Source organism: Halichoerus grypus, chromosome 9, assembly GCF_964656455.1.
Source record: "Halichoerus grypus chromosome 9, mHalGry1.hap1.1, whole genome shotgun sequence".
Taxonomy (NCBI): domain Eukaryota; kingdom Metazoa; phylum Chordata; class Mammalia; order Carnivora; family Phocidae; genus Halichoerus; species Halichoerus grypus.
Window position 1 is genome coordinate 70,454,195 of NC_135720.1, and position 24,082 is coordinate 70,478,276.

A 24,082-nucleotide genomic window follows, 5' to 3' on the forward strand; every position below is an offset into this window, starting at 1 on the left:
GGGCAGTGCAGGGTAACACAAATGATAACCACAACCCCCTGTATTATAGGTTTCCTAGGGCTGCTGTTGCCAAGTACCACAGACCAGACAGCTTGAACAGCAGAAATGTATTGTCTCAGTTCAGGAGGCTAGAACTCTGAGACCGAGGAATCTGCAGTATTGGTTCCTTCTGTGGACTGTGAGAAAGAATCTGTTCCATGCTTCTCTCCTAGCTTCTGGTGATTTGCTGGCAATCTTTGGCTTTCTTTGGTTCATAGACGCATCTTCAGGTTCACATGGTGTTCTGCCTGTTTCCAAATTTCCCCTTTTTATTAGGGTGCCAGTTATAGTAGGGGCCTGCCCTACTCCAGTATGGCCTCATCTTAACTAGTTATGTCTGAAATTACCCTCTTTCCAAATATGGACACATTGGGAGATACCTGGGATTAGAACATATGAATTTTGAAAAGACAAAGTTCAATTCCTAACAGTCCCTTTTCAATGTAAGTTCTATAACTCAAGGTAAAATCTTAATTTCATAAAATATTTATCAGAAATATAAATGCTTTGTTATTTGCTTTCCACAGCTTAATCTATCTTTTCCTACTCATTTACATAAAATATGTATATTCTGTTAATTTCATATCATAAATTTTGTTTCATGGTGTTTAGAATTTAGCAAAAATTTACCTATTAGGTGTCAGAGATAAGCTGTTGTTTCATTAAATGCTGATCATTTTCAAAAAATATTTCCCAAACAATATATCTTAAAATAAAATTAACGTAGCTTAGTCGTTGACACAATATGATTAGGACTGCTGATCTTTAAGGTGTTGAACAATTCAATAAAACAGGAATATATTAAACTGTCAAAAATGATAGGAATAATAGACAAAATGGTATAAAAGATCTTTTAGTTACTGAATAAATGACAGGAATAAATAAGCACTGGAAGCCTGTATGTGATATCCATAATCATTTGATAATATGGCATTCATACAGATAACTAGTTCTGTATTGGACTGATGATAGTTTCCGTGGGCAAAAGATTGGTGACAATTTTTTACATTATTAATGCTGTATTTGATTTTTATTTTAGGTACCTGAATAACAGTACAACTTTTACAAAAAATTTTTTGCTTATAAAATGGGTTCATTATCTACTCTCCTAGACATTTCATTAACGGTTTTTTTATTTAATTTTTACAGTTCACAGGATATACTATACTACAATATTCAACAGATAATACAATTTCTGCTATCACTCGCTTTTTATCCAAAGCGAAACAATTTGGTTCTGTACATCTTTCAAATCTATTCATCTGCAGGATAAAGCTGGTTTTGCAGAATTTAATAAATGAATGCAAGAAGCTACCTGGGAAGGGCAAAGCATCCAGTTCATTCAAGGATCCTGTAATCTGATACTATTACTGTTCTCCCTTGCAGTCCTAAATAGGTTCCATAATCTTATTTCCTAGCCCCTCATTATGACAGGTTTTGTTTTTAGCACTCTTATTACCGAAATTAATCTGACTTGGACTGTTAGGTTGGCTAAGTTTTCTATTTCCCATTTGTTAAATCACTGTGGGAATGGTATCAGGACAACTATGTCCTGAATTTTAAAGGTCTTTTAAGCCTGTTTTCTGCATCGGCTGGCTTCCCTCTCTCCCACTCACAGCCTCTTCTTTTTTCTCTTGCTTAGTTCCTTTTACACTCAAGCTGTGTAGGGGATTTAAATTCCAACCCGGAACTCGGAATGGCGCGCCTTGAATGACGGGAGTCGTAGTTTTCGTGACTCCTCCTCAATCGCTTTTCACGCCGATTCCCTTCCACAGTGAAAAACTACAACTCCCAGAATGCGCCTACGGGGGCGTGTCCACCCCTGTGCGCACGCGCCCTGAGGCCGCAGAATTTGAATCGGCGGCGTTGTTATTGACGCCATATTGGGGCCGGCGGCGGGTGGAATAGTCGTACAGTGGAGGGGGAAGCGGCTGGACGTGACCGCTTGAGCTCCTGCTGCCGCCGCCACCTCGCAATCTCTCCGCATCGACCGCCACTCTCAAGCTTCTGACCTTACTCGGGCGTATTAGTAGCCGCGTTCCAGCCTCATACCTCACGGGGCTGGTATCGACTTCCGAAGGGAACCGGTCTCAGCGCAGGAGCGCCTCAGGCGCGGCGCAAAGCTCGAACGGACGGCGGGGGCGGCCGGAGCCTCTCCCGGGGGAGCTGTGCCTGAGGAGGCGGAAGAGCCCCCCTGACGCGGCTGTCGTGAGCGGCCGCCACCGCCCCTCCCGCTCTCGCTCGGGCCGGCCGGGCCACTGCCCCTGCCGCGGAGGCAGCGGCGGCGGCGGCTCTTATCTCCTCCCTGGCGCTCCACCACCCGCCTTTCTGCTCTTGAGCCCGTCGGTTAGGTTCTCCTCGAGTCCCCGCTCTCCCCCACTTCCCTCACCCTCCCCTCCCGTCACCCTTCCCCGACCCCACCCGAGCCCGGTCCTCGGCTGCCCCGGCCATGGCGTGCGGAGCCACTCTGAAAAGGACTCTGGATTTCGACCCGCTGCTGAGCCCGGCGTCCCCGAAGCGGAGGCGATGTGCGCCATTGTCGGCGCCCACCTCGGCTGCTGCCTCTCCGTCGTCGGCGGCCGCCGCCACCGCCGCCTCCTTCTCGGCTGCCGCCGCCTCGCCGCAGAAGTATCTCCGAATGGAGCCGTCCCCCTTTGGCGACGTCTCCTCCCGCCTCACCACAGGTGGGACTCGGCCCCGCAGCCGCCGGGGTGGGCTAGAGAACGGGGGTCCCGGGACGCGGAACGCGGCCCCAGGGGTGGGGGTGCCGGACTGGTCCTCCTCCTTAGCAAAGTAGTAGAGCGACCACATTTCTTTCAGTTAGGTCCTCCAGCCTCGGCGACACAATAGAAATGGCCTGATGTCAAGGGGGTGGGGGAGTCGGGAGGTGGGGAGGGTAGGGGCTGTGTCTTGCCGGGTATTGTGGGGAAGAGGAAGATCCTTTTCTTTGGGCTGAATGACTGGAATTGAGTGTTTCCGTAGTCTGGAGAGCCCCAGCGGAAATGATCAGAGAGGGTGATATTCATAAATTTAGGCGAGAGAAGGGTAACATTTCACCCGAATCTCGATGTCTGTCTCCCTGAATCGATTGGTTGCAGCTATTAACTGTGGGACTGGGTGGTTTGAGGCGAGGCGGCAGCCCCTCCTCCAGTTCAGACATGGCTGATTTTAGTACAGAGGGGGTGGGGGGTGGGGTGGATGTCACTGGGGCGAGATCTAGGCCTGTCATTAATCACCCACAAGAACGCCACTTTGGCTGAGTCAAGACCTGTTTCCCTAGCAGGGTCAACAACAAAGAAAATGCTCTTCCCGAGTACTGTAATATGATCATCCTATACGTCTAGACCCTGAGAAACTTCAACTTTTAATGAAAAGCGAATTGTATTGAAAATTGGGCCTGAGTAGTTGCTTTTAGTTGGAGGTGCGCTATTTCTCCTCAACAGAGTATGTTGGGGGAGAACAGCTTAGGCCTTAAGAATAATAAAGAAATCAACCCAAGATTCTAAGGGACTTAAGACTGTCTTTGCTTTTCATCTTGAAACATTTCCTGAAAGTGACTATGGGCAAATGCCTTTTGGCTGCTTTGTACTGCATGTGTATGCCCAGTTTTTTCTGTACTTTGAAAATCCTTGTGTGCCCCTGGCACAGTCCTAGGATAGGCTTTTGTGGACTGGTAGTGTAAATCTCTTTTGTGTGTATAGCATGCAAAGGTTTCATATTTGAGCCTTTGGTAATAATACCATCTGCAGACAAAGCCTTTTCATAGTTTAAGTGTTTTGTTATTAACTTTTAAAAAACTGTGAGCAATATATACCTCTATATTTGGTAACTTCTATTTGGAATTGTTTTGTTCAAGTCAGGTTTTTAAATATCCTTCCTCAGATTTTTAGGGACACCCTCAAATGCCTAGGCTACCATTTCTGCTACTAAGTATTTGACCTCACTTAAGGATATACTGTTTTAGAGTTGTAGCGGGTTTTCAGAGGAATTCTCAGATAATTTTATTTAGTAACTATACCTAAACTTCCTTGTATGTAAAGGCATTCACTGATTTGCTGTTAGGCTTTGCATTAAAAAAGAAACAATCAGTGTTAAGAATGTGCTGGTGATTAACATTATTTTTAGAGTTTGTCTTTTTAGTCAAATGGTATCATTTGAAAATTGAAATGATACCTAGGAATCTGTACTTAACAACAAATAAGGCCACTTAAAAATAGCCCTGGCTAACTAGCCATAAATTTCAGTGGAGCTGGTGAATTAATACAATGTTAGGTTTGGGAGTTAAAGTATATCTCAATGCTGCAATAGTCTTGAGCATATATGGTAAACCAGCCAGGAGCTATAATACTTGTTTTCACTTTAAAGGGAACTTATTCAGAAAGAATTGTGATCCTTTACAAATTTGTCGTTTCATTGATGCATTTGTAGCATTGGTTAATGCAGTTGGCTCCACACTGTCTCAAATTGCAGTTGAATGGACAAAAATTTAGTAAAATGACTGGAGTTACTGAAATTGTTTAAGCCTGATGTTTCACATTCACGTTTTACAAAATATTGCTGTCTTCTCTTCTTCAGGGTGTTTTTGACATCTACTCTGGAAGTTTGATCATATCCTGAACTCTTAAAATCACACCCTAATTAATAATTTTGAGTCTGCTAAAAGAGAATTTAGTTTTTTCAGCTGACTTGAATATTAACAGAAAAAGTTGAAAAGCCGTTGAAATTGCTTAAGTTTTGAATTGTAAAATTTATCTTTTTTACTGTAATTTTGAATAATATTCTACATGTAATTTAATTTGGCTTTGTTTTTAGATGGCCAGGTTGGGCAGGCTCCTGTGTGGTTTTGTAGTAATGTTGTCATAATGGGAGCTGCAGTGTTGTGCAGGTATCAAAGACCTTTTCAGTTTTCTTGTCCCCAATCTTGGAAATAATTTTTCCAAGCACTTAATTTTTAGATTTTTGTTTTAACAGTGGTAATTCTCAAACTTTACAAGAGTGAATATCTGTATATCTTTGGCTGAAATAAGTAGCTAGGATTGGAAATGGAAGGTGATTTACAAAGCTGAGATTGACTGGGACTCTGTGGAAACTTTGTTTTCCTTTCATTTCTGTGAGTTCAAGTATAATTTAAACAATTTAGAACTAGAGTATTGAAGTGAAATTTTTTCAGAGCATGCATATAATGTATTGTTTTATCATCGTTCTTTTCTGGATACTTACATAGTGTGTTTTGACCTGTAGGTGAAATCACGTTGTGGCTTTACTAGTTTCAGGAACTTGGACTGAACCCCTAGTTTATTTTAGTCATCCCAGGAAGGTGATTCCAAAGTTTGACTTGATGACTATTTAAATAATTTAAATCTGTATTTTTCAAACTGTTGCAGCTTAAAGCCAGGAAAAAGGAAAGGGCTGGCAAAAAAAAAGTTTTATTGGAACACAGCCATGCTCATTCTTTTTTTTTTTTTTCCCTTAAAGTATGGTCCATTGCAGGCTACAACTGCAAAGCTAGTATTTGTGACAGAGACTGTATTTTCCCAAAGCTCAAGTATTTACTGTCTGATCCTTTACAGAAAAAGTGTGTCCACCCCAGCTCTAGGATGTTAGCAGTAAGGTTTATAATACCCAGGATATGAAAAAGGAAAAGTGAATGGGGGAGGGTGGGTAGACTGGTTGGGAAAATGAATACTTCTGCCAGTAGCTGCATCAGTACTCACCCTGGTAAGTTAGTTGAAAACAGATTCAGAGTGTTCTGTATACTTCTCCATTGGGTTTTGAAACATCTCAGAATATTATCATCTCTTAGCCAAAAATTGTCATAACATTCCCAAGAACAAAATTATTTTAATAAAACTGAGATATCATATAACAAGACACTGTGTCAGTCAAATCAAACACATTATTTTTCATAATTGTGTACCGAATGAGAGGTTTGGTGAAGAGATCCTCTTGTGGATGTCAACGCTTTGGGAGTTTTCTAGGCACTTTTATACACATTGTTTAGGTCTTGTTACCATTGCTCCAGTCTGTCTTAGCAATTGAGTTGGATGAAGAGTTAAATTCCTTTGTAAGAACTCATTGTATTTGCTGGAAACTTGCCATTAAAAATGGAAATTGCAGCTTGTGAATGGGGAAGGGTTTACAGGAACTTAGATTGTTCAGTAGACATTGATGCATGCCTGCAAACGGAGACACCAGCTGGCTTAAATGAAGTATAAACGGTTCTAGGCAAACAAATGAGATGTCTGTTGGAGGAGGCAGCATTTCACTTCAGATGTCATTTATATTGAGCCAGAAGTGTTTTTAATATTTTGTGGTTATTTAGACAGCTGTTAAATTGCTTCTAGTTTCTCAGTGGATTTGGCAAATAGACTGTTTTTAATGGTCTTTGTACTTCAAATTTTAAACCTGATATTTTACTTAGGACTGTATGTAACTGTAGTTATTTCATATTTCTATGGATTATGCATTTAAGAATCGTGTGAGTTCATGACCTTTAAAAGCAGAGCACAGTTGTATTCATTACTGAGCTATTCTGTTTTGAAAGTAGAAAAATAAAGCCTAACTTGAGCACAGAAACACATATGGTAAACATGGCTAGGTCAGGAAGCGGTTAGCCCTTCTTTAGTTATAGATGCTAATAGTTACCATGGTTGCCACAGAAATAATCTGAGATGTGAAATAATTTCTTTAGTTCTTGAATGGCTTTACAGGAAAAAAAAAATACACTGTGTAAATAGTCAGATCTTTTACTAAGTGTTTGATGGACCCAGGAAGACACAATGGTAGAAAATCACTTCTGTTTTAAAAGGTTGTGAATAAAAGATTCAGTGGAAGTGCCCAGTATTTGCGTATTTTTTCTAATTGAAAACCAACTCTTGATTCTCCCTCCACTTAAAGAATACAGAATGATAACATGGGTTAAGTTTGGACCTCTTGGATAGGTGGTTCATGAAACTAGATAAAAGTGTTGGGGTTCTGGTCTTTTTAAATACCTATAACTAATTAACCAGCAAGTTGTGGTCCCCGCAGTCTTTGCATTAACACTGTGCTAGTATTGTTGACTCACAGATGTTCTCTATGCATATGTGAAACCACAGCGAATTTCTTGCCTTTGAAAAAATGTGAAGGGTGGAATACTTGTTCAAGCCTATATGAACCAGTGTGGCATCTGCAGATGGTAAAGAAGTGTTTAACAAATGAATGTAGTTCAAGAGATTCATCTTTAATTTTATTGCTCAGCTTACCAATGTGTTTCTCAGCTTTCTAAACACATCTGGGAAATGTGATCTACCAATATCAGTCTTGTAGCAAAGACTCTTAACAGGAATTGCCCCCTAAAAAAAAAAAAAACGAACAGGAATTGCCCCCTGATTTTGAGGGGTTATGGTGGGTTATATGGGACTTGCGTAGTTTGAAAGTAACCCCAGAGGTATTCTTATCTGCCATACCTTCCCTCTTAATGTCTTATCACAAAGTTTTAAGATATTAAATTTATTTGTTGAATTAATCAAGCCTTGGCATTTCCCAAGGTTCTTAAGAGATGCTGAAGTTAAAAAAAAAAAAAAGTAATTTCCTTTCTACCCCTTATTCTGTGCCAGTTTTTCTTTTTACATTGTTTTATGACAATATAGCCACAATATGTGACAGCATGTTTTAAAGAAAAGATTGTGACTCAAACAAATGAGTAGTAATAAGAAATGCAGCAATTAGTTTTAAGACTGAATAATACTTTTTCTGGTATTTATTTTGGGCCTTTTTTTTTTTTTTAAGATTTTATTTATTTGACAGAGAACACAGCAAGAGAGGTAACACAAGCAGGGGGAGTGGGAGAAGGAGAAGCATGCTTCCCGCGGAGCAGGGAGCCCCGTGTGTGGCTCGATCCCAGGACCCTGGGACCATGACCTGAGCCGAAGGCAGACGCTTAACGACTGAGCCACCCAGGCACCCCTATTTGGGGCCTTCTGATTAGAATTTTGCAGTTTGCCAGATTGTGTCATCTTTGTGATGGTAGGGTTTTTTTTTTGTTGGTAGTGGTTTTTAACCTTCCAGCATTAGAAAGACAGCTCATAATATGCTTGTAGTTTGTCTTGGGGGTTATAACTTACTTTCCTCCTCCCTTTAAAAATCATTAAGTCATTAGTTTTTGTTAAATGTCATAGGCAGATCATCCTGAAATGAAGTAGTGCTTTGCAACATTTTGATTACTAAAATTATAATCTTTCCATTAATACATCTTTTGGGTTTGACTTAATTTTTAGTTTCTAGGTCTATTCATGTACCTGGTTTTTCTCAACATTATTAAAAATCTAAATATTTACTTTAGAAGTCACTTGTTCACGCTTTTATAAACCTCATTTGAGTTCCAGATACTGGTTAAGCAAAGAGACAGTCTCTCAAGGGACGGATAGAACCACCACTGTGGATACTTTATTAGCTAGCTAAACTTGAATAAAGATACTGTAATCTTTATGTTTTATCAGTATTATCTATTTTAATTCCTTGTGGACATTCATCTACCTAAGTATATCCACCTTTGGCAGTGTAAGTATTGAAATTGATTTACTGATTAAATCACACTATTACTACTTTGAAACCTTAAAGTGATTCTTTTTTTTTAAGGTGAGAATTGAAGCTTGTTTATTGGCTGTTTCTGAAATTGTCTTAGTATATGATGTATATTCTGACTTTAGCATTCATTTTCATTTCCATTAATGTTAGAAACCTCCCTCCAAAAAGCAAACTAAAGGTTGGGGGGGGGGGGACCCAGAAGAGTTGATTTTGTTTTGTTTCTTTAAAAAAAAAAATAGTACTGTTGAACTGATCTAGCAATTGAAAAATAGGATGTAGAGAGGAGGGGTGCCTGGGTAGCACAGTTGGTTAAGTGTCTGACTCTTGGTTTTTGTCTCAGGTCCTGATCTCAGGGTCGTGAGATTAAGTCCCGTCCCCGCTGCCTGCCTGGCTCAGTGCTTGAGATCCCTCTCCCTCTCCTGCCCCTTACCCACCCCCCCAACCCCCTGCTAAAATAAATAACTAAATCTTTTTAAAAAAAATGTAGAGTGGAATTTGAAAAATTGCAGAAAGCCAGTTTTTCAAACATTATTGTTCCTAAACTTTGCCTTTTAATTTTTCTAGAGAATTGCCTTGTTCCTGTTACTAAAATACAATTCTCTGAAAGAAAAACTCTTCTAAGTGGTATAATTGGCTAAAAGTACAGGAAGTTTTAGGTTGATGTGACAGAACAGGGGAACCTGATGTTCACTGTAACAACCATCCTTGGTCCAAGGTGAAATGGTACATTATCGGAGGCTGGCACTGTTGTAATCAGTCCTATATGTGTGGCAATGCTGACCTACCAATTTAGAATAATTCTCCCTTTTAAAATATCAGTAAAATAATTCTCCCTTTTAAAATATCAGTAAAACATTTCTGGTTAGATAAAGATGCCTGTCCTAAGAGGAGGCAGTTTAGAGATGTTGAAGTATCCCTTATATAAATACTTGAATGTGACATGAAGACTTTGAAATAATTATTCTCGCCAATGATCACAGTTTTAGGGCTCTGGGTAGATGAGAATTATGCACTGCTTTGGTCACTATTATCTTAACAGAGTTTGAAGTTTCAGGGTATGAAGTATCAATAATACATAGTAGTAATTGACATCCTGGGTTTTAAAAATTAGCTTTCCTCCTTGTGGTTTATTGTAATTTAGGTACTTGTGGAATACCAGCTAGGTACTGTAGTAATATAATACTGGGGAGGGCAGTAGATGCTGAGCTTAAGCCCTGACGTCAGGCTTGGCTCTGCTTTGTTCCAGCTGTATGACCTTTCAGAAGACATTGAAGCAAAGCCACATTTTCTTCATCTATAAAATAATGCACATGATGATAGTAATATCTGCCTCTTAGGATGGTTGTGAGGATTAAGAGCATTTCCTGTCCCTAAGTGCTAGAGAGTCACAGTGGGGCAGCCTCAAATGGGACTTCTTATACTGTCCAGCAGTCCTGCCATTTCAGTGAATAACCATGCCTTCTACTTCACAGATCAAATAAGAGCCATCTAATGGCAGCTTCTTCATTTTTCCCAGTACCAACACCACCAATATTTGTGCCTATTCTGTTTTCCTTTTAATATTACTGAGGAAGTTTAAATGAGATAATTAAAGCACTTTACACAGTGAAAGAAGAATTCCCCTTCTCCGAGGGAACCTTACCCTCTTGATTATTTTTCTCTTTCAACTGGACCTTTGCTTTTGGCTTTAAATATTGTCAAGACTTCCATTATAAAATAACAAAACATCCTCGTTTTTCTCCAGCAGTCATCCAGATTCTTCCACTTGAAAAACAAATTCAGAGAGTTTTCAAATAGCTCTTGTCAAGTCACCAGTGATTTCTGTGGCTTATAATCAATCCTCATTTTGTTTGACCTTTTTTACAGCATTTATACTGTTCTCCCACTCACTTCTTTTTGAAATAACTTTTTTCCTTCTGTGACAACACTTTTCTTCCACTTCTGGTTGCTGTTTTCATCTGGCCATTAAACTTAGGAGTTCCTTAGGTTCTAGATTCAGCTGCACTCCTCTAGCTTAATAGCTCCATAAGCAATCACATGCATGCTCCTGACTATTTTTCACTTACAGATGAAGCTCTATTTATTTAGTTCAGATCACTCCTCTCAATTCTGGTCATGGTGAGTTTGGACCTTTTATTGTTTTATCTTCCCAGAAGCCATTCCTCCCCCAGAAATCAGGATTTTTGTGAAATGTGAATTTTAAATATTCACAGCTAATTTACAAAATATATGGGATAAACAAAAGATGTCTTTGGACTTCCAAACACTGCCTTCTGGTATGAAAGATAGTCTTAATTGCTTTTTTAAAGCAGATGTAATAGAAAAGTAAATGCATTTGTTCACGGTCAGTCACATAACATGAATTTCATATTTTAAGGAAGATGTTTTAGGAAAAATGAATCAATATGTTTCCTGTAATGAATAAGTTTAATTTGATTTACAATCAAGTTTAAATTGATTTATAGAATATTTTCCTGCTAGAGAGGGGCATATCTAATTTTGAACTACAAAAGCCATGCAGGTTCGGATGGCAAATATTTTTGTACTTGAAATAGTCTGTTACTGCTTTTTTTCTCCCCTCTATTTCCCAGAATGTCCAATAATAAATAAACCAACCACTTCACTTTTTAATTGCCACAGTAGGGGAGTTATTATTTTAAGGGGGGGATAGAAATATAAATGCCCATAGTTCCCAGGCAAGTAATATAAATGAGTGAAGTGAACTACATGGGAATTAGTGAATTCCAGCCTTGCTTTCTGATCTGCAGCATCACCTGGAAACACAGTAGAAGTGCAGAATTCCAGGCTCCATCCCTCACAGTCTACATTTTAACAAAATCCCTGGGTGGTGTTGGATGCATTAAAGTGTTAGAAGCATTTGAGAATTTCTGCCTGAAAGGTAGCAGCCACTCTTCAGCTGAATTTTGTACATAGTCCGGTTTTCCTCTCTTAACAGTAGCCAGAAATCTGACTTTTAATTAAAATCATGAACTTTTTAAATGTTGGCATAAATTCACACTTCTTTTTAAGAAGAAGCTTTTCAGGCCAGATATGTCTTTGGGCTCAGTTTATCCTGTGTATCATCAGTTTGCAACTCTGGTTTCCAGGTAAGTTATAGCTTACTGTGTGTGTGTGTGTGTGTGTGTGTGTGTGATGGGTTTGTTCTTCAGCTTGATCATGATGCCTAGAGTCCTCAAGGAGTCAGTTCTCTGTCCTTCTGGACCTTACCTTGTTTTCATGGCCATGGTTAACTGTAATAGAAGCTGGACTTTTTGCCATGGCATTAGATGTTTTCTGTAGCATGTATATTTTGGGTTTTGGATTTTGGATGGTTCAATATCGCCTTTCTCTTCCCTGTTTACTGCTTTTTTGGTTTTCCTAGATTGTAAGCTATTTGAGAGAAGATACAGATAGTAAAGAGCTAAACAACAAAAGCAACAAAGCTAACATATCCCTTTAGAATCTGGTGTAATATAAAATATAGAGGTATGAAACAATAATTATTGGATAGCAGGGAGGAACCTCCTGCTGAATGAGCATTGTTGGACTCCTTGCATCAGTGACTCCCATTGTGCAGTTAATTTGTAAAATTTATACTTATACCTGCAGGGTTTTAACAGATTGAGTCATTTGTTTCAAATAAGTAATCGTTGGCTATTATAGTACCAGTGAAATAATAGAATTTGATTGTGATTATGATTTTTCTTCCTCTTGTAGGATATAAGTGAATGCCTCTTTACAGTAAAATATTATATATTGTAAACTTATAATCTAAGCCAGTTGCTTTTGAAGCATTATAGATAATACCCTAATGTTTACAGCTGTATTATGCTTATTAGGATTCACGTTAATCCAAATAGAAGTTAAAACTCTTAGATATAATTTGACCGTCTTGTGTTAAAATTTGGTTCCAGGTCTCTTTGACATAGTAGTAATTTTAAAGTGAATTAAAAATGTCATCAACTCATTCTTTTTAGTTAGAAAGTTCTTGGCTGAGTAAGAACATTGTCCTTAAGATTTCTTCAAGGAGAACATAAGAACTGTTAGTTTCTGGACAGATATCCTGGGAAAATAATTTATTTACAAAGATAGGCCTCCATAGCAACTGTTGATTGTGTATGTTTTAATTTATAAAGTAGACATGGCAATGTCTAGTACGTAGTTCAGAAATCTGGATTTTGGTTTGTTACTTTATTTGGGGCAGTTCCTTATTTTTAGGTCTTAATGGCTTACTGCAGGTTTTCTGTACTTAATTGTGTACAGGTAGGTTTTACATTTCATATGTGTTCCTGCCTAAAACTGACGAACTTTGAAGATTTATTTTATTAATTAATTATTTTTAAAGATTTTATTTATTTGTCAGAGAGAGAGAGGACAAGCAGGGGGAGTGGCAGGGAGAGGGAGAAGCAGGCTCCCTGCTGAGCAAGGAGCCCGATGCAGGAACTTGATCCCAGGACCCTAGGATCATGATCTGAGCCAAAGGCAGACACTTAACCGACTGAGCCATCCAGGCGTCCCCATTTTATTTTTAATCCCGTTGTTTGAATTACCTGTTTAGATGAACTTTCACTTTATTTTTTCAAAGATACTCCATAGAGAAATTGGCATGTAAGGGTACAAAAATGTCTTACATTCCTAAACTTAAAACTGTTAATGAGAACTGTTATGTTTGATTTACTAATTATGTCAGTAGGAAAATGGCAAGTCTGTGCAGGTCTGGAGCAAAAGTTTGGCTTCACATGTCACAGATTTTTAGACATCTCATTGACTCTAGAAAGACATTTGTAGTTGCTTCTAATTCCGTATTCCTCCCTTTGTTCAGTTCCATCTTTTTGCTGTTTCTCTTCCCTGTGTAAACTGTTATTTCTTAATCCCATCAACTGCTTTCTTCTGTTTGTATTGACCTTATTGTGCCCAGGCTTTCTTAAGTAATCAGTGGCAACTAAGAAGAGTAAAACAGTTTGGGAGTAGGCTTAATGTTGCCACAAGCCAGGCTTTTTCTTTTCACATTTATGTAGATTTTTTTGCTCAGTTTATTTTTTTAAATATTCCAAAGGAATAAGTGCTGACTCATTGATAATCTCTCACCTGTTAAGAAGGTGGAATTTTGTTGGCAATCTTTATTTGGCAATGAAAATGCCATTAGTCACAGAATTTCCTGATACTGACTTTCACGTAGACCTAGTACAGTGGAAGAAAGTCTGTATTTTATGGTAAAAGGAGGATATCGTTTTTAGGATTTTTTTTTTTTTTAAATTTTATTTATTTATTCATGAGAGACAGAGAGAGAGAGAGAGGCAGAGGGAGAAGCAGACTCCCAAGGAGCAGGGAGCCCGATGCGGGACTCGATCCCAGGACGCTGGGATCATGACCTGAGCCGAAGGCAGACGCTTAACCATCTGAGCCACCCAGGTGCCCTCGTTTTTAGGATTTTGAAAAGGGATATAACAACCATTTGTGGTGTAGTTTGTTAGGATGATAACTGTATTTTGCTGTAAGTGATCTGTTGCAAATTCAGTCTATACACATAAGCCAAATATGAAGGCTGCATGGGGGGTAGGAGGGATGGGGTGGCTGGGTGATAGACATTGGGGAGGGTATGTGCTATGGTGAGCGCTGTGAATTGTGTAAGACTGATGAATCACAGATCTGTACCTCTGAAACAAATAATACATTATATGTTTAAAAAAAAGGGGGAAGAATGAAGGGGGAGAAATCGGAGGGGGAGACGAACCATGAGAGACTATGGACTCTGAAAAACAAACTGAGGGTTCTAGAGGGGAGGGGGATGGGGGGATGGGTTAGCCTGGTGATGGGTATTAAAGAGGGCACGTTCTGCATGGAGCACTGGGTGTTATACACAAACAATGAATCATGGAACACTACATCAAAAACTAATGATGTAATGTATGGTGTTAACATAATAAAAAAAATAAACTGGAATGTGCAACTGATACATATGTGAAGCTTCATTTGACTTTTTCTTTAATGGAGCATAAATTGTGTTGGCAACACAGTGTCAGATACTACATGTACTTGGGATAAAATGTCACTTGCCAGTTTGATTATAGATGGCTAGATTTAAGTAGTTCAAGACTAAGTAGACATAAGAACTTTATTGATGAACAGAAGACCTTCATCCAGCTGGCATAAGAAGTGACTTCAGTCAGCCAGGTATCTAGGTTGAGTTTAGAATGTTAAGTTGTGGAAAATTGAATCTGGGGAAATTTCTTGAGTTAACCTCTCCAAACTGAGATAAATGAATTTGAGGCTTGCAGTTAGCTGAGACCTTGGTCAAGTTAAATTGGATTATTCACTGAATAACACTGTTGATTACACGTTACCAGTATTAGAGCATTTATGCGCAGAGTGAGGCTTACATGACATAGTTGCATCATATTAGATGTAAAAAAAAGCATTGCAGGCAATAGCATTCAAAATTATTCAGTTCTTTGGGGCCCCTGGGTGGTTCAGTTGGTTAAGCATCCTACTCTTGATCTTGGCTCAGGTCATGATCTCAGGGTCTTGGGATGGAGCCCCACAGTGCTTGAGGATTCTCTCCCTCTGCCCTCCCCACCCCTCTCCTGCTTGTGCATATGTGTATACGTGTGTTCTCTAAAATAAATATTTTTAAAAATTCTTCAGCTCTTTAATTGACAATATCAAGTTGGCAAAGATGTAGGGCAGCTGGAACTCTCATATATTGCTGGTAGGAATGTAAAATGGTACAATTACTCTGGAAGATGGTTTGGCAGTTTAAAGTAAAGCAATGCACTTACCACATAATCAGGCCATCCAGTTCCCCTTCTAAGTATTTATCCAAGGGAAATGAAATTTATCCACCTTTAGACTTGTACTTGAATATTCATAGTAGCCTTATTCATAATAGCCCCAAATTGGAAGCAATCCAAATGTCCATTAAAAGATAAGGTGTGTGTGTGTGGACACACACACAATGGAGTACTAATTTAATAAAGAAAGGACTTACTGATTCATGCAACATCATGTATGAATCTCAAAAGCATTTTGCTGAGTGAGAGAACCAGACACAAAAATCTATACTTTTTATGATTCCATTTATATGAAATTTTCAAAGGCAAAAAAATTTTTTCACGTAGTGAAAGATGAATATTACAGTGGTAATGAAGGTGAGGGTGGTGAATAGGGGCATGAGGGAACTTTTTGGGGTGATAAAGTTCTTTATTATGATTGTGATGGTTTTAAGACCTGTATGTATGCATTTGTGAGAAGCCGTCAAATTGTACATTTAAATTGATGAGTTTATTTTGTAAATTATACCTTAAAAATTCCTTAGCTTGTTATGTCATCTCTTTAAGTATTAGATGGTATGGAAATTTTAAAGTTTTACTACATCTTAATCCTAGGCTAGATCTTGTTTGAGACTATCAAATGAACAAATTGAGTTTGTTACAACTATTATTTTGGTACATCATAGTTGCACTTTGATTTTTGTGAATAAAAGGAAGACTAACATAATCTTGAACAGTTGTGGTAATCAAAGAGTAAGTCTCACAAGAGATGTTAAGGTCAAGTTACTCTGAGTCTAGTACGTTTGAAGTCTTGTGAATAAACTTTAGGATGCTTTATGTACATGACCCTTTTTATCAGAATGGTGGTGGCTTTGATCGGAAAGTGATAAATAAGTGAAGCTTGCTGTCAGAGACCAAAACATCATTACTTTTATTTTTTTTTAAAGATTTTATTTATTTGAGACAGAATGAGAGAGAGAGAGAGCACATGAGAGGGGGGAGGGTCAGGGAGAAGCAGGCTCCCTGCCGAGCAGGGAGCCCGATGTGGGACTCGATCCAGGGACTCCAGGATCATAACCTGAGCCAAAGGCAGTCGCTTAACCAACTGAGCCACCCAGGCGCCCAAACATCATTACTTTTAAAACCTTTTAGAACATTGCTACTAAAGAGTTGTTATTAAAAAATAAGGATATCTGGGGTGCCTGGGTGGCTCAGATGGTTAAGTGTCTGCTTTCGGCTCGGGTCGTGATCCCAAGGTTCTGGGATCGAGTCCCACATCGGTCTCCCTGCTCCTTGGGAGCCTGCTTCTCCCTCTGCCTCTCTCTCTGTCTCTCATGAATAAATAAATAAAATCTTTAAAAAAAAAAAAAAAGAAAAGGATATCTGTATTTGTCCTGTTATAGGAAGTTGCAGTAGTTTTTTTTTTTTTTTTTTTAGATTTTATTTGAGAGAGAAAGAGAGAGCACAAGAAGGGGGAGGGTCAGAGGGAGAAGCAGACTCCCTGCTAAGCAGGGAGCCTGATGTGGGACTTGATGGAGGCAGTCGCTTAACCAACTGAGCCACCCAGGCGCCCAAATTACAGTAGTTTTGTTGGACCCCTTATGAATCTGAAGAAACCCATTTTTACCAAGGTGCTTAATGGACAGCCATTTTACTTCATATTGGTAACTTCATTTTTAAATTATAGACTATTTCAAATAAATGGAAAAGGACTGAAAATGACCCTTTTAATATAAACAAATGTTAAGATTCTGAAAAATGTTACAGGTAAAGTATCCCTTATACAACTGTCCAGTGTGATTCTTGGTACTTAAGCTGCAGATTCTTGTATATGTAACAGGTTTATTTACCCACAAAATTTACATAAATGGAACCTTCTTCACTGGATGTATCTTTTTGCATCTTGTTTCCTTTTTTTCCCCTCAGTTAAAATAATGAAATTGGCAGAATCTAGAATGTTTAAGGGACTGATTGATGTCCCCTTAGTCTTATCTTTCAAAAGCCCTAAAAGTTCTTCTTACTAGAGTAAATAGTATGATGTGAGAAAAGAGATAGTATTAAGTACATATCTAAGAAAACCACCAGTATTTTTTTTAAAAAAGGATTAGTCTCATGTAAATTTTTAGCCTTCAGCCGAGTTTTCAGTTTTAAATTAACACATCATTGTAGAATTGATTGCTAAAATTAGACTCCGTTATATTTATAAATCATTTTATTGCCTGATAATTAGCACCTTAATTTTTTGTTTAATTTGCTTTGGATTGGGATTAATAAATTTAGGATGTAGTTTCACATGGATAATCTTATCTAGGAGCTACGGTGGTGGTGAGAAAGTCTGTTTCAAAGGAAGTGGAAACCTCAAGGAGGGATTTTCTAGAGAGTCTAAATGGTAGCTATTTTGAATTAGAAAATGAGCCATACTTGCCTAAAGGATATGCTTGATAGGATTTTACCTGTTTGGATGGTTGTGGTTGAAGATAATGGCCCTGTGGTATAGTGGTTCTTATTGAGTACCCGTTACGTACCAATCACTTTACACGGGTTTTTACCCCGAAGATTCAGAACAACACTTTTTGCTGTTAATACTGTAATAGTCACCGGTTCTGTTGAGTTTAATATTAATGGCCATGACCAATTTCATATGTGATAATTTTTTAGTTCCCATCCACTCTGTCATTTTGTTGACCTACTTACTGTCAGTTCTCACTGGTTTGTGCTTGTATATACATAATGCTCCCCACTTCTAATTATTTATGGTCTTTGAGAAGACTGTTTAACAGTTGTGTGTGATGAATAAGTGGCCTTTGAATTTGGGATTTTTAAGAATCTGAGTGAACTAAAGTGAACTAGAAGTTCACAAGATTCCCTTATCTTTACATTGAACGAAAAACTTAAATTTATCTTTTGCTAATCAGTGCTAAGAAAGAAATGGTGTTATAGAATAGCTGAATCCCGGGTGGTGTGTATGTGCTAGTTCCGAATGAGTGCTCCCATTAATGTTGAAACAAATTCCTCGAGAACATCAGTTTTCTGGATATTATTTGAAGAGAATATTTTCAGTGGATTGATTGTACTAAGTAATTGTTGGAAACCCAACCTTTTTTTAAACTTCATAGTTTTCATCTTGCCAAAATTTTTTTTTCTAGAACAAATTCTGTACAACATAAAACAAGAGTATAAACGCATGCAGAAGAGAAGACATTTAGAAACTAGTTTCCAACAGACAGATCCATGTTGTACTTCTGAGGCACAACCACATGCATTTCTCCTCAGTGGACCAGCTTCACCAGGTAATAATAAATTTAATAAGTGAAAGGAAATATTTAATATGGGAAAAGGTGATCAAAGTTGTTTTTAATCACTCAAGCTTCTGTTTTTCCCTCTTGTTTTTAAAATATTTATACAAATAATTCATGATCTCTTAGACTATGGCACAGAGTAAGTACTTGCTACCTGGATTCTCACTACTCAGAGATGACCACCTGGATGTAATATCCCTCAAGTGGACTTCCCCATAAGTGATATGATTTGTAACCTTCATTAAGAAAAAAATATTAACAATATACCATGTATATTTCTCTGTTAAGTATAGATGTACCTTGCCATGGTTGAATACTATGCTATTTTATGGACTTCCCATAATTATTTAACCATTAATGAAGATAATCAGACTGAATTTCTGGTATTAAAAGCATTTCCTTGTACATATACCCTCACACACTTGTCCTATTAGGATAGATTCTCAAAGGTGAAAAGTGGCTCTTATCTTTAGTAAAGTTCTCAGCAAAATAGTTCTCTTGTGACCAAAGTTGCCTGCCCCCTTCCCTTCCCTCCCAGCAGGGATAAGAAAACCTGGCAGAATAGAAAAACATTCAGGGGCTGCTGGCTGGCTCAGTAGATAGAGCATTCACCTCTTGATCTCAGGGTTGTGAGCTCGAACTCCACGTTGGGGGTAGAGTTTACTTTAAAAAAAAAAAAAATCAAAATCTATAAAATAGACAAAATCCTGCCAGTTGGGGGTGGGGGCAGGTGAGTAAGCGGGTGAAACATTAGGGGAGATGAGGGTAGAGACTAGATATTAAATCAGCAGGAAACTAAGTTCATCATCATTCTTTTAGTCATTTACTTAGATCAACTAACTGGCAGCCTCAACTAACAAAGCTAGGAATTTGAAAGTAAAGATAGCCTTCATTGTTGTAGTTAAAGGTGGTATACTTTATCTTGTGATAGACACAGCTCTAACAAGCACAACTAACTGGTCCCTGCCATTCAGGTTTCAAAAAGCAAGTGAATAGAGGAATTGGGGGTACCAGGGACAGATACACAGAGAAGGACTATTGATAGCAAATCTGTGTATTTGAGTATGTATAAAAATATTTGCAGCAGTGTTAAAATAGATACATGATGTCATAATCCTGAGCTCTCAAAAGATTAATTTCAGATGTTCTTTTCAATAAATGAAGAATGATGTTTTTGGAAAATCAAAGTTCCTCAAGAGGAATGCATTCTGAAGAAATCTTTTATATCAAGTATCACTAGCTGATGATGATAAGTGGCTGTTCGACTAATAATCTTTAAGGACTTGGAACCATAAAATGTAATGTTGAATATTAGCAATATATTCTCCGTATTTATTTTTACCAAGCCGTCTCCTAGCTGTTATCATTAATTAAAAAAACAAAAACTTTGTATCTTGTACTTTTCTCCAGTCACCTTTAGACTTTTTACCTTATAATCTGATCGCACACATCTTGCTGTTTTTCTAGAGTTGTAAGCTGCTGATAGGATTAAACCTGTTTTAAGACTACTGATAGAAAATGCTTTTATATGAACACTGAAAAAGATCCAAATGAAACATCTTCAGTTAGAAGATACTTTTTATGATGGCTCTAAATCATGTGCTTTTTCTGTTCATGTTATACATAGGGACTTCCTCTGCAACATCCTCACCATTAAAAAAAGAACAGCCCTTATTCACTCTACGGCAGGTTGGGATGATCTGTGAACGTTTGTTGAAAGAACGTGAAGAGAAAGTTCGAGAAGAGTATGAAGAAATATTGAACACAAAACTTGCAGGTATGAGATGAGCTTATTTTAAAGTCTCCCAGAAACTCACTGTAAGAAATGATTATTTCCCACGTGTTCTTTTTTTTTTTTTTTTTTAAAGATTTTATTTATTTATTTGACAGAGAGAGACACAGCGAGAGAGGGAACACAAGCAGGGGAGTGGGAGAGGGAGAAGCAGGCTTCCCTCCGAGCAGGGAGCCCGATGCGGGGCTCGATCCCAGGACGCTGGGATCCTGACCTGAGCCGAAGGCAGACGCTTAACGACTGAGCCACCCAGGCGCCCCTCCCACGTGTTCTTAATGTCAATTAAATTACCCTTTCTATCCACTGGTTACATACAGTATGTTTTCTAAGAACCAGTTGAATTTCAGTTTAAGAAAGGAAATGAACCTTCTTGTAGCTCATGGCCCTCCTTAGTGACCTCAAGAAATTGTATTAGTTAACCAACAGTATTAACGTGAACTAGATTTTTCCTTTGATATTCCTGTGCTAAAAACTTGACTTTGGCTACTCAATTTGGTTTTGGATTTTTGGACTACATCTTTCATGATAACTTTCCCATCAGTCTAGACACATTTATTGTGTATGGTCAGTTAGTTAGGATTTTTTTTTCCCCCTGATTTTTAAGCCAGACACTACTGGCTATTGTTAAGTATAAGCTTTTTTATTCTAAAGTTGTTAAATGAAGGTGCTATTATAGGCAAGAGAATTTGCTTAGTATGTAACATCTTTTTCTGTGACATCGCATTAGGTTACATGTGGATGCTTTTCGACATACTTTGTTGTTTTCCTGTTTCCTCTCAGTGCAGTAAACTGCCATTCATAGATCACTTACAGTAAACTTTCAGAGTAGAAAGATACTTTTTTATTTCAAACCCTTTATTTTTAATAGGTTAAGAAATAAGCTCCCAGCCTATACATGAGGTCATGTGATTTGGACTAAAATGTAGGTTTCCTGACCAAGTTCTGCTCTTTCATTTGATAACACCACTATTATTACTATTACTACTGAGGTTATGTGTCTGATTCAAAGGGCCAACTTACAATTGTTTCACTGTACATCCTAGATTTTTCAGTTTATCTGGCTCTATATTAGAGAGTATATTTTGCAGATCATGTAATTGATATGTACCTTTATTTATAGAACAATATGATGCATTTGTGAAGTTTACGCATGATCAAATAATGCGACGATATGGAGAACAGCCTGCTAGCTGTAAGTATTTCATCTCTAAACTGAATGCAAACCATCTTTTAAAGAGAAGACATTTATTATAATTATCTACACACTCAAGAGAATTTAACAGAAAATCATGGAGAAAAAGGCTGGAGGAAACAGGCAGTAAAATTTTAGTAAGGTTTACTTTTGGTTACTTAAATACCTAAGGGTAGTGTTGGGGATGAAGATCTGGTATGTCTTTGAATTTTGACCTGGACTTTGCACTAATTTTCCTTTTCCTCCCCCTTTAGATGTTTCATGAATCACGTTTTCTGCATTTGTGGGCTGCCTTGTTCCTTGTTGAGTTGTTGCGAGAGGTCCTAATTATGACATGCAGCAATGCCAATACCCCCCTGTGAATACAGGTTATTTCAAGCTTTCGTCAGTGGCAACCACTCTTAGGCAGCAACTGGTTTTGGAAATTTCCCTGATGTCAGTACCATCTGGATGTGGACCTTTGCTACCTGTATTAATGCCAGTGGCCTCATTTGCTGTATCATTACAATTTGGCTTCTTATATTAATATGTTTGAAAAGGATTAAAGCTGGTATTCTAAGAACATGCCCTTCACTGGTTGTGTAAATAAAACTGTAGAATTGACACTTCAGATGAAATTAGTGTGATTTTAATTGTGCACTACAACCAAGCTGTAACCAGTTATTAATAATTTAGAATGTAATCCCAGGACATTATTAAGCAAATAGCCTACAGTGCTTCCTGTGAAATAGTGAAGGAGGGAGGGCATTTCTGTATTCCAGGACTTCTTGGGGTTTCAGAAAGGGTTTCTAGGATTTTTTTTTTTCTTAAGTTTTTTTTTGGGGGGGGTAGTTTTTATTTATTCTATCAGTCTTTTTAACAAATGTTTATTGCTGCATTTTTTTCCCAGTGTGTGTTTTACTGCCCTTGTAGTACTGGAATATAGTTGGAAGAATAAAACATTTACTTCTAATCTGCTTTAATGTACAGATGGGTAGTATTTGAATAAAGCCAGTGTTTTAAATGTAAGCATTTTCCAGGAATCAATGAAGTTAATTTTCCAGTAAGATTTAAAAATCCTTAATATACCAAATAATCTAAGATATGAGTGCTCTTTTCAAAAACTGAGTTCTGATTCCAAATTGCTTTTAACTGACTGCATGATAGAATGTTACATAAGAGATCAGTTTTAACAGCTATAGAATTTTTACCTCCAAGATAGCAGTATAATCCAAGTTTTTTTTGTCAAGGATGATAGATGAAAGCATGATTCAGCACATTTAATTCCCTTTGTTACAATGAAGTGAGCAAAAAATGCTTCAGTCATTTCTTTTGTTGAATTCTTTTAGCGTATTTCTACTAATTAAACCAATCATAAATGTACTGGGGCATATATATTTATAATTGACCTAATTAGTGGAAGAAACAAAGGATTTTTTTTGCCTTTTTAATTTTGGTGATTATACCTCACCAATTCTTTGTTTAAACAAGGCCAGGGCTTGAGGGCTTTCACAAGATCCTCAGATAATTCATATGCCCATTAAGTGCTTGAGAAACATTGGTATAGTGCAGGTAGCCATAAATAAGGTAGATAATTCTACCTAGTTTTAATGGATTAATAGAAATTAACCTCAGCACTACTGACAGTTTGGGCCAGATCACTGTTGTGGGAGTCCTACTGTGCATTATAGGATGTTTAGCAGCATCTCTGGCCTCTACCACTAGATGCCAGTAGCACCCCCCAACCTATGACAACCAAAAATGTACTTCCAGATATATTGCCAATGTCGAGGGCTGAGGAAGGAAACAGTCCCCAGCTAAGAACCACTGGTATATTGGGATTTGTAGGAGAATGCAGGCCGTAAGTTGGAATATGGAGGAGTGGGAGTAAAGTGAATAGAAATACATTTTATCCCTTCTTAAACCCCAGTAAGGGCAAATGATCAACACTCTTAAGTAAGCATGTGTGAGTTTCCACATAGATTGAAATTTATAAAAGAGCTGGTTTTTAAACTTGGAGGGCAAGATATACTAAAAGGAAAATCAGTACTGGCAATCTCAATGGAGCCACAAGTAATACAGTTGTTTTAATTCTAGATTCAAGTTGGATCAAGAATAAAATTTCCTCCAAAGCCAAATTTCTGCTTATTACCTTACCAAAAAGTCCTAGCTTGCTTACTTACAGCTACTTACCAATTTTCAGTAATTGTGTGAGGTAATGCCAGAAAATAAAAAATACAGGCAACTTCTTGGATTTAGTTGTAATTAGATGGACCCAGTAGTTGAATACTCTAGTCCAAAAACCAACCATAGTTGATCTTGATAAGAAAGATCATATTAGCTACCTAGGGATTCTGAATTCCCAGAGATCCCTGAAATTGCTTTTTAACAAATAGCTAGTTACAGAATTACATGTGCTAACAGTCATTCTTTTAGTAAAAGG

General features: G+C 37.9%; 1 protein-coding gene across 1 annotated transcript; it reads left to right on the plus strand.

Moving 5' to 3' along the window:
* Window positions 1-1,895: 1,895 nt before the first annotated feature.
* Window positions 1,896-22,277, plus strand: AKIRIN2 (akirin 2). The gene is made up of 5 exons (XM_036094824.2): window positions 1,896-2,723; window positions 18,524-18,667; window positions 20,304-20,453; window positions 21,589-21,660; window positions 21,915-22,277. The coding sequence occupies exons 1-5, from the start codon at window positions 2,489-2,491 to the stop codon at window positions 21,923-21,925; spliced, it is 612 nt and encodes a 203-aa protein (XP_035950717.1). The 5' UTR covers window positions 1,896-2,488; the 3' UTR covers window positions 21,926-22,277.
* Window positions 22,278-24,082: the final 1,805 nt, after the last annotated feature.

Excerpts from the sequence above, each read along its gene's own strand:
- AKIRIN2 (XM_036094824.2), top strand. The coding sequence starts at position 2,489 with ATGGCGTGCGGAGCCACTCTGAAAAGGACTCTGGATTTCGACCCGCTG. Across the intron at positions 2,724-18,523 it reads CTCCTCCCGCCTCACCACAG|AACAAATTCTGTACAACATA; the intron begins GTGGGACTCGGC and ends TTTTTTTTCTAG. Across the intron at positions 20,454-21,588 it reads ATTGAACACAAAACTTGCAG|AACAATATGATGCATTTGTG; the intron begins GTATGAGATGAG and ends CTTTATTTATAG.